This window comes from Nanorana parkeri, unplaced genomic scaffold (assembly GCF_000935625.1).
Source record: "Nanorana parkeri isolate BGI_ZX_2015 unplaced genomic scaffold, ASM93562v1 scaffold1085, whole genome shotgun sequence".
NCBI lineage: Eukaryota > Metazoa > Chordata > Amphibia > Anura > Dicroglossidae > Nanorana > Nanorana parkeri.
This window is the reverse complement of record NW_017307353.1, coordinates 110,728-121,790: the sequence shown is the minus strand read 5'-3', so window position 1 is coordinate 121,790 and position 11,063 is coordinate 110,728. Positions and strand designations below refer to the sequence as shown.

At 41.3% G+C, this 11,063-nt stretch overlaps 1 protein-coding gene across 1 annotated transcript in view; it reads right to left on the bottom strand.

Annotated features, from left to right (window-relative positions):
- Positions 1-746: 746 nt before the first annotated feature.
- PABPC4 (poly(A) binding protein cytoplasmic 4) overlaps positions 747-11,063 on the bottom strand; it is a 22,369-nt gene continuing 12,052 nt past the window's right edge. Inside the window, exons 7-15 of the mRNA XM_018567716.1 lie at positions 7,824-7,919; positions 7,216-7,488; positions 7,037-7,124; positions 6,507-6,623; positions 6,113-6,231; positions 5,233-5,326; positions 5,015-5,145; positions 1,877-1,976; positions 747-1,047 (exon numbers count right to left, since the gene is read on the bottom strand). Of these exons, the coding sequence (XP_018423218.1) occupies positions 1,890-1,976; positions 5,015-5,145; positions 5,233-5,326; positions 6,113-6,231; positions 6,507-6,623; positions 7,037-7,124; positions 7,216-7,488; positions 7,824-7,919 (1,005 nt within the window). The 3' untranslated portion in view covers positions 747-1,047; positions 1,877-1,889. The remainder of the gene's footprint in view (positions 1,048-1,876; positions 1,977-5,014; positions 5,146-5,232; positions 5,327-6,112; positions 6,232-6,506; positions 6,624-7,036; positions 7,125-7,215; positions 7,489-7,823; positions 7,920-11,063) is intronic.

Sequence of the window (11,063 nt, the reverse complement as noted above, 5' to 3'; positions counted from 1 at the left end):
TTGTCAGTGAACACTAGGACAAAGAGTGAATCTCCAGTGGAGGACACATACATGCACATGGTTGATCATTGGCAATAATGGTCAGAATCTAAACCCAAGGTTTCTTCTTTGTCTGGTGGTGGCTCTTCCTACTGAGCCACTTAAAGCTCAGAATAGCTCCTTGTATGATCTCTTGGTCAGTCTTCATGAATACCTAGTTTCTTGCTAAACTCTGAACTCCTTGCTCCTTCCCTGAAGTTGCTATTACATTGTTCCTCTGCCTCGCACAGTCTTTTTCCAGGCACTAAAGTGAAGGTAACGAAATTGTGTAAGAGAAGACGCAGGCGCCACTTCTCATTTACTGTATTTTTCAATATAGTCATGGAGTATATTTTGTATAAAAAAAATGAAATGACCTCACAGTAGGCAAAATATTTTAGGTGTAAAAAGTGGAAACGGGCAGGAAGCTCCTCTCTGTGCAACCCTGGCAAAATCCAGCACTGCACATATATGGCAGCATAATTCTATTTTCAAACAGGCCTTACAGTTACAATACAGTGAACACTTTCAAACAGTTCCCTACATGAATTGTCTGTATGTAGTATGCAATCCTTTTCTCTGCTTTGTTTTTTGGCCAAAGCTTGCTACTGTAAAAACTGTGCTTAATATCGCAGAAGTAAAAACCATTTATGTGATTAATACTTCCTCTGACCAGGGCTTTACTTTTCAAGAAGCAGTCAAAAACATGCAGTGTTTGAAATCTTTTATTATTTCACTGATAAACCATTTGGATGTCACATTCAAACAAAGTCTCCATACTCAAAACTGCAAAAATCGTTTGCAATCTGAAGAAAACATTTTGGGATCTCCAGAGAAAGGATCCCAGAAGCGCTCACCTGAAAGGCGATTTATCATCCCAACAGCATAAAGCGACATAGTGCATAGTCCTCATGTTTAACAAACAAGACAGTATCTCTGGCAGAGATAAGCAGCATGTAAAAGGAGACAAGACTCCTAATGGAGATTTCCCAAACACTCCAAAATTCTGAGATTTGGCTTCTTTTTTCGCTGTAGTAAAATAAAAAGCAATCAGTTACTAGTTAATCATAAAAACAAGGACAGATGAAAGAGGGGGAATAATTCTTCAGAGTGGTAATTCATTGTACTGGCATAACAAAAATGATACCAGAAGTAAAATGTGAATTACTATCATGAGGAAACTCCCCCTAAAGAATTGTAATGTGTCAGTAGCTTTATCAAATTCAGTAGCATTGGAATGAAATTCCTAAGGTGTTGGTAAACTGGTTCAGTCTGTTTGGAGGCTGCATTACCAGTATAACAGTGAAAGCTACTGCAAAATCAGACACCTTGATAGGGCTGATTTATGAAAACGGGAGTAAAGTAAAGTTGTTTCCTAATTCAACCAGGATTAATTCAAAAATGAACCCAGATTACTTGTTATATAAATCAAACAAGTCTTTAGAAGATATAAGAGAGAGACCACTAAATCCTGAAGCAGTCTCTATATTCTCATTGTAATATCTTGAACTACTTTGTATTGATTTACACTACATACCAGGGGTGTCCAGATACCAGTGCCGATACTTGGCATTTTCATGACAACTACCAGGGTTGCAGCTGGGACCTGGCTCTGGCCGCTTCACCACTGTCCTGAAATCATTAGTCTGTATTGTTTTAGAAAAACTGTCACATGGCACATGACAATAAACAAAAAGGTATCAGTGATTGCATCTGTAAGTACTTGGGCAAAGTACTTGTACCAAGTATGGTACTTGGTATCGGTGCATCCCTACTACATACTCATGAGCACCAATATGTACTCTTACATCAATAGGTGGATGTGAGTGAACAGTTAATAAGCAAGCATTACACTTACAGATTGTCCTGGTTCAGGAGGTAGCAGCAACGATCCCCACCTTCTGAGCAGCATCTTTCTTGGCTTGGTGAGCTTGCAAAACAGCAACAGCTTCTTCCACCTGATTAAGGTATAATCAAGCGATCACTAAGATAACTACTGACAAAACACAACCGCTCACAACTGTACCTATTACTACTGCGCACATAAAAGTGTCAAAGCTATCATATAGTTATATATGTTTGAAGCTAGAAGGCGATAGATGACTAAATACCAACAAGGTACTTGGGCAAGTTATTTATAACCTAAAATGGTATTATTTTGTAACAGGTTGCAATAACCTAAATTAAAAATTAAAGTCAAGTCTATACTTATGAGCAAAACAAACTGATGCCTGTATGAGTGTCCTGTTTTTTTTTTTGGACAGAGTGGGGTATAATAAGAACTCATGATGGCTTTTTACATCTATATAGGTATTTGTAAGAGAGAATTGGCCTCAATTCCTGCCCTGCTGACAATAGTTTCTCCAGGTCAGAAGTGAGGGGAAAAAATCTGCAACAGAGACACGGCCAATTTGCGAAGAAAAACATTTTTTTTTTTTTTTTAAACCCGGTGTATTGAGTTCAGAGAAAACACATTTTTACAGATTACATATACAGTATTGACAACGGTTATACAGTATCCATAAAAAACAAACTACAAAAAACACTGTAAAACCATGGCAATCTTGTAGAATCCTTTTTCACTTATACACAAGCAAAGCAGGTAAGAATATGGATGGGATCAAAATAAACAGAACGACCCAAGTGATAGTCATAGCCTAGTACACAAGAGTGTAAAATCAAAAGTATATTGATCTATGTAGTTGGCAAATGTATATCTGCATCATGGATCCCAGATTTTCTGACATCTAATAGGTTGGCTTTAGTCATCATAAATGACTTTGAAGAAGAATTTGATTTATGGTAGCCATTAGGCAACAGTGGGAGGGGATAGATTTATCCACTTTGCGATTATCTTGCCGGCTATAAAAAGATTTCCCTTAGAAAAAGTTCTGGTATAATGTGGCCGTGGCTTTTCAATCAATATGCCAAATATACAAATCGTAGGAGTGCACAGTATAGGGATTTGCAGTTGGAGATCAATAAGCAGATATCACCCGATTGTTGGAAGCTAAAATAATTGACATCTATGATACATCTTTGATGGAAAGGTTCCTTAATATCGTGAGCTGCCCGTGCTGTTTGATATGCAAATGAAGACCATCAAAGGGTTCTTGGGGCTGGACACTGATCAAAGGAGATCTGCTGGACTGTCATGTCCTGGGGCAAGCCTGACACCCTGCTGGTATTTACTGCCCTCACCTGTGTCAGCAAGGCATATATGCTGGGATGGGGGCAGGGGCATATGATGGAACCTTCTTCCTGTGTGACACTAACCTAGCTGACAAGCAAGACCTTTGGACAAGACAAGTCTTTCTGAGCTCTGCAATCAAGAATGTGATTCACTGAGACCTGTCCGAAGAACAGAGGAAAAACCCATGGCTTGTGTGAAAGAGAGAGAGAATGGTGTAGCTAGCTGTAGGATCCTTACCCTCAATTCCTATCCCCAATTCCCCTTTCAAATTCCCTTAATTGTAATATGTATGTATATCCCTATTTGTAAATAAACCCAACACTTATTTAAGATTCAGTTGTTCATCAGTAATTTAAGGGCAACCCCAAATCAGAGCACATTCTACACCGATAATACTAAAGTAAGTGTACAGAATCTACCCGTGGTTGAGCACATAACTCAAACGGCCCCTTTTATGGAGACGGGTGGAAGGAAGGTATGACTGATGATTATATACAACTGAATAGATTTATTGGTAACTGATTGAGGCTAAAGTATGAGGGGAACGCAGCCAGAATGCAGAGCTGCAACGGCTTGAAGTGAAAGTGTGCATAGGGAGCCACCTCGCAGAATGCTGCCTTCAAGTCCATCACTTTCATGCAAAAGCAAACTTTGGAGCAACTTCTGGCCAGCAAATTCCAAGCATGAGAATAGAGAGAGATAGGATCTTTAGGGAAATGAAGGCCCTGGAGAGGGCCCTGTCCAAGACTAGGCCAAAGCACGCCAAGTTCTGCAGGGTTTGTCTGATAAATGTTGGATGACAAGGCTTTCACTGGCTGTTCTCTGAAGAGAAAGTAGTCCATATGGGGATGCCCTCGGACCAAAGCAGAGCTAACAAAGAGGCTACCACCTTGGTGAAGACCCAAGGCACCATGCACAGGCCAAATGGAAGGGCAAGAAATGGGTAGTTGGGCATCGCTAATGGGCCAGAAAAATGGGTATGTGCAATAATAATGGGAATGTGCAAATATGCATCCCTAGTCTCCCAAGTGAAGGGAGACGATGAGAGTGTGTAGATAGAGCTTTTGGACTCAAGGGAACCCCCCTGAGCATTCATTTTTTTTCCATTTTGGAATTTAACACTATCACCGTAGGCCATGTACTTTCTTAACATGACAGGGGTGCCAGCTCTTTATCACTCTATCAAAGAAAAAAAAAAAGTTTTGGTTTGACATACGCTTTAAGCCAGTAAAGGCAGAACTATTGATCTGCATATTTATGGATGCCAGTGGATCAGCATTATAGCCAGGCAAGAATCATTGTCAGAAAGAAGTCAGCAGTGGCAGCTTACACATTTCTTACTAAATAGTTCTTAAATATCCAGTTTCCTATCTGCTTCTGTTCTTGGTACTAAATATCCTTTTCCTAGAAACTATTAAAATGTATAAAAATGAGAGCCTGATATTCAGTAGAGGTTGATAAGTGATCTGTACAAAGAGTTAGGACAACTGTCATAGCTTACCTCTCCTGTAAACACTAGCACCCTGGCTGTAATGCCGACTACACATCTTCAATACTTTGTAAGTCACAAATGCAGAACATGAATGCAGATTAGTAGTCCTGTATCTTGCTTATCTATGTGCTTGTTCCAGGTAAGTGTTTCTGAATGAACTATAGCAAGAGCATTCAGGGCACGAGGCATTTATAGAATTAGGATAGCAATGACAGCCTTAGAATTTCTTTGCGTGTAGGTTTCCTTAAAATTGATTGGGCAGTTTTGCATGACCAAAAAGACAATATAACTTGTGGACCATGAACACTTACCTTAGAGCGCAGAGACTCTGGGGATTCCAGCATGTGTAGCAGCTCAGAATTGTCAATCTCCAGCAACATTCCTGTTATCTTACCCGCCAATGAGGGATGCATGGCTTGTATAAGAGGGAAGAGACGTTCTCCTAAAGTTAAGGAAAGATTACATTAATTCTCTACTCACCTATATCCAAGGCACTCCTATCAGCAAAAACTGTCAAAATGTCACTCACCTAACATCTGTTTTTGTTCTTGTGGTGGAGCAGCAGCCAACATTGAGGCCGTAAGAGGTTCTTGTCCCTGTACATGGACTGCAGGTTGAGGAGTCTGCCAAAAAAAAAAGTTTTAAAATGTTTATATATATATATATATACACATATATATAAAAATATAAATAGAGTAATAATAAAATGCATTTTTCTCATGAGATTAGTAAATCACGAAGTGTCACTGGATCACCCCCTCAGAGCTCCTTTTCCTGCTGTCCTAAGTACATCTCACTGAAACTCATATTGCCAGGCTAAAGCCAACAGCATTTTAAAGCTAAACAGGCAGCATAAAGAAAAAGCACAAACGAATGCAATTCTGTATTCATTAAAAGGAAATGCATTATTACATGCAACTAGTGCAAATACCTGCATTTGCCTTAGTATCAGCCTCTTGTAATCACCTTTACAGTAAAAGCCAGACTGGGAGAGGGGAGGGCCAGCACTGGGAGGTAATCAAGTGTGATGTATTTTCCGTGTATGTTAGTTGTAGAGGTTCCTAAGGATATGAGCATACACACAACGCTTTTTTTTCCTTTCTAACAATGCACTTAAACTTCTGACCTGCTTACTCCAATACTTCTTATCTTCATTGCACTGTTTCTAAGTCACTGTTTCTAAGGGCCAAAAGCCAGATTTTGACCCTTTCTTGCAAAGAAGAAAAAAAAACAACAAACGCCTATATGCAATGTGTCCACAGTGAAGTTGTGATATATAGTTTGTGGATGCATTTTTCACAACTAGCAGGTTAAAACCCCTATATAAGAGGACAGTGGTACTTTGTTTAAAATGGATTTAATTTTCTAAGCACACAAAGAGCTTAAATTATATCAAGTAAAACATATACCTGTAGTGGTTGCACTCCAGGGAGTGGACATCGTGTATATTTGTACTGAGGCACAGGTCGGGATGGTAGAACAGAAATTGGCTGACGAGGTCCTAGTGTCTGAGTAGCAGAAGAAACCCCTATGGAGAAAAGGAAGAAAATTACAGGACTGTTTCCACAAATAAAGAGTTGGCACAATAAAGCAAAACAAGAGCATTTAGTAAATCAATAAATACAAGTATCTACATGTTGCAGAGGTGTAGAGACAGAACAAAAGGTGTAGCATGCTCTGTCTGGATTTCCGCCGCTATTATTTTTGCACTAAAAGCAACTCTTCTCCTGAACCACGGAACCAGGACAGGATCAGTTTATAGTGCTCTTAGAAAACCCACAGAACTTATAAAATGTTCCTTACCAACTCTCTGGGCTACGCTGGAGATACCACGTGTGCCCTGAGAACTTGAAGGTGGCATATGGCGTATTGATTGGCGGGGACCACTTTGTCGCACTGTGTTAGGCATGGGCTGAAAGCCTAAAGAAAAAATACATTAAAAAAAAAAACCATGCAGTATACAAGTATGAATAGTGAGATAAATCACATGTACTGAGCTTGTATGTGATGAACAGAGTGATTGTTTGCCTTTTTCTGCTGAAATCTACCTCTGTTGTACCTACAACCCCTACCACATGTACAAATGAAAGGTCTGAAGCAAAGCCACCTTTCTAAAAGTGCAAACACCCGTGTTTTTTTATATTCAAAAAGGTAACTAGTGGTACAGTCATCTAGTGAACATAAAGGGACATTTTCTATTTTCATGCAGTAATTAATGCTCAGAAAAATATATTCCATTAACATTATTTGTCAGAGCACTGGTTAGGGTTTTCCAGTGAAAATGCTTCTCAGATGAGACACCCATCTCTTGGCAATCATACCAAAATGCTTACCCTGAGGACGTCCTGCTTGCTGCCATCGTGGACCAGGGCGCATTTGAGCTATATGATTCGGGGCGTAGTATGTAGGTCTGCTTTGAGCCTGAGAAGAGAGAAATGCAATTATGTGAATGCAAAATCGTGTAATTTAAACCCAAAAGACTACTTTCAGATACCAAACCAACCAAACCAACCTGTGGAACTGCTGGCACAAAATACCCTCCAGGAGCTGGTTGAAATTGGCTAATTAGAGTATTGGCAGGCAGGGCCCTCATTCCAGCTATACGCTGCATATACTGATTCGTAAGATGGGCTTTTCTTTCCTCCTTTCTTTGAGCCAGTGCTACATAAAGAGGTTTGGAGCCTACAATTCTCCCATTCATTTCAGTGACTGCTTTAGTGGCCTCTTCAGGTGAAGAAAAGCAAACAAATCCAAATCCTTTACTACGGCCATCCTCCAGCATTACCTGAAAGAAAAAAAGCACATACAGATGTAGTGAAACTCTAAAGGTAAAGGCTTTTTGCGTATAGAATTGCTCAGTAGGTTTACAGGTAAAGTGAAGGTTTGCATGTGGCAAAGGCGTAGAGACGGAACACAAGGTAAACATGTTCTGTCTGGATTTCCTTAGCATTGCTTTTGCACTGGAAAACCTCCCCCTGCACTAAACAGCAGGGACAAGGTGAGTTAACAGTGCAGATAAATAATACACATTCTATGACTGTCAAAAGGCTACATGTACAGCCGATTAAAGCAAAATGTTCACCAATGGTTTATATGAACACAGCAAAGACTTTCTCTCACCTTGGCGCTTGTTATTGACCCAAATGGGGAAAATTCCTTCCGCAGCTTCTCATCATCGATTGTGTCATCCAGATTTTTAATATATAAATTTACACCCTGGGAACAATCAAGAACACAACTATTAGCATGTATAAGGAACCGTACAAAGATAAGAAAAAAAAAATTCAAAATTTAAGTTACACAAATAAACTTGTAGGATCAACTAAGGATTTGGATGAATATGTTTATGGATATGCACTAAATCCAAGTAACAGTTTAGTACTAGGTGGTGCCTGAGTGAGCTATGTCAACAAACCTACAGGGAGAGTGCGAATCCATCACAGTGGCCACAACAGGTATGCAGACTCCATGCTGAAGCATACATCCCACCAAAAGATACAGGAACCTGTCAGGTGGTTTTACTCTCCAGCTTCTACCAAACACTGAAATATCAATTTTGGGTGACCCGACTCTTAAAATGTAAGTAAACTCAATTACTGAAATTGCACATAACCTTTAACATGGGAATGTCATTTCAAAATTAATTTTCAATATTTTTAAATCTGCTGTATTAAAGCTGACCTTTACCCCCTTTGACTAAAAATCACATCAGCATATAGCTCTGCATGCCGATTACATTCATTAGCTAAACAAAAATTTTTGTGTTACTTATTTTTTCCCCAATTGATGTAACCTGGGAAGGTTACATCAAGAGCATTGCTGGGAAATCTCATGAGATCTCAGGGAAAAGCATTTTCCTCCCGAGATAATGTGCGTGGTCACATGTCCTAGTCATGTGGCAGAGTTTCAGGAAATAAAAGGATATATATTAATTTGCCCCTTATGGCCTATGAGAGAAATAAGGTATGTAAAGAATGCAAAGCTGGCAATTATCTAGAAGTATGTGTTTGTAGATAGTTAGTAATGACGATCTCTAAAGGTGCCTTTGTCGTCATTTTGAAAATATGGGTAAAGTTCCTCTTTAAGAAAGTGTGGTGTACACATATAATACCTTCCTTAGTTTCCCCCTCCCCCTGATCAACATGCAATTCAAATTTTTTAATCAAATCATTTTGTTTTTTAAGAAATATCTTTTAAAACCCAGTTATGTCATCACAGAGTCTCCCTGAGTTTGGGAGGGGGGGCCCCATCAGTCTCCTACAAATGTTACAGATTTCAAAAGAATTATAAGTACACATCCTCTGGATCCCTTTAGATGTGCCTGCTTCTCCCTGCAGGTCACTGGGTGCAGCAGACTTTAGCTTTGCAGTCTGCTAATTGGTTTACTGGCTTCAGGAACATCTAAAGATGCCAGGGAAGTGTACTTTTCACATAAAACTAAGGAACAAAATGACGGCTAAAGGAGCACTATGAGGTGAGTGCTTTTCACTCACCTCATAGTTCTAGCCGACCTGTGACAATGAAACTGTCACAGGTCCGCTCGGTAGATCGAGAAGTGAGCGTACACCTACCGGCGTTCGATCACTTCTCGATTCCCCCCTCCCCACTCTGATCCTCCAGCGCTGACTGGCGGAACAGACGGGGGAGGGGGCGGTTACAGCTGGCTCTGCCTCTAGATTGGCAGAGACAGCTGTCACTCACGCAGCTGGGCGGATCCAGACATAATTGTCGGGATCCGCGTCAGCTGCGGCGTCTCAGTATACCGCGAGATGTAGCTCGCGGTATACTGAGCCTAGGGTGACGGGAGGACGCTAGTTTGTGTCCTCCCATTACCCTGAGAACTATGGGGAAAAGCCCTAACCCCATAGTTCTCCTTTAATAACTATGAGAGGAAGGCAAATCACAGTACAGAACAATGGGAGAAGTGATTAATGAATGAAGGAGGTTGTTCAGGGAGGTGGGCTCAAAATAGCTGCTGCAGCTTCAAAAGGTTATATTGTGGAGATGCAGGTTTCTAGGGAATGGAAACCGTTTCAACACAGGAAAGAACTTGCTACAAGTGTGGGGGGGGGGGGGAAGGTAAGACAGGAGATCTTTAATTTTACCTAGTGATCCTGCCAGATACTTTCCCCAGGGGCTTCCTGTTATAGGATGAAACCACTCTGTCTCTCCCTGATTGTGCTTCTATATTGTCACCCTGTCACGTGGACTTCAAATGAAGACTACAAGTAGCTATTTCAACACGTATTACAACTATTTTCACCAACAAAAACACTTCCTGAGAAACTGCATGTAGCCACAGTTTGAGTGCATGCAGAGAAATAGGAAGTTGGAGTAAGATGCTACAGGAGATCAGCAGAACTGAGATGGGGAAAAAAAAAGTAAGTTCTTTAAAATACAAAGTGGTTTAACAAAGTAAATATCGTTCATTAAGGACCCATTCACATGTAGCGACTTACATTTGCAGCGGCCGGGATAGCGAGACTTTCGGGGCGATGTTCCAGCGACGGTAGCACGACCTTCTCCGTCGGGCTCCATAGAAAACAGCAAAATCGCTTAAAATCCGCCGAAAGAAGGGCCCTGTAGAAGCGACCTGCGACCGCGACGAAGCTAAGACAGCCCTGTTGAATTTCATTGGCTGGCGACTTCTCGCGAAATCGCGCGGCAAAAATTCAGAGTTAGGACTTACCGGTAACTCTATTTCCATTAGTCTTCCAGGACAGCATCACGAGATGGAATCTCCTCCCCCACACACAGGAAACACGTCACTTAATCTGTTTAAAAGACCCTCCTCTCCTCCACTCCCTCAGTCATCACGAGAACCGAAGGCAAGCTGGAAAAAGACAAGGCACAAACAGGCAATACCACTACATCACATTAACACTACAAGCATCAATGGGCGGGCAGTTGCTGTCCTGGAAGACTAATGGAAATAGAGTTACCGGTAAGTCCTATTGCCTCTCCCCTACATGAGCTCCCCATCCCCACGCACTGCATCCGTGGTCAAGCGTATGGAGGCTTGAGAATTCCACTCCAGACCCTCCCGAAGGTGTGGATGAATTCGCCACCACCACAGGCTTCTCTTTATTGAGGGGGGGAGGGAAAAGACAACGTCCAATCCCTCTTGCGAGCGATTCCAGTTCCTCAGAAAGAATTGTTGCAGAGGTCTCTGGTGGAACCGAGCCCACTTTACCGCCGGCAGGCAAGCGGTCATGAGACCCATGACCGAAGCCACCATTCTTAGTGACACCGGCTGAGTCAACTGAAGCCGACTGACGGCCGTGGAGACCTTGGCCACCTTCTCCCGAGGAAGGAAAATCCTCTGCTGGTTGGAATCCAAGATGTACCCTAGATAAGTAA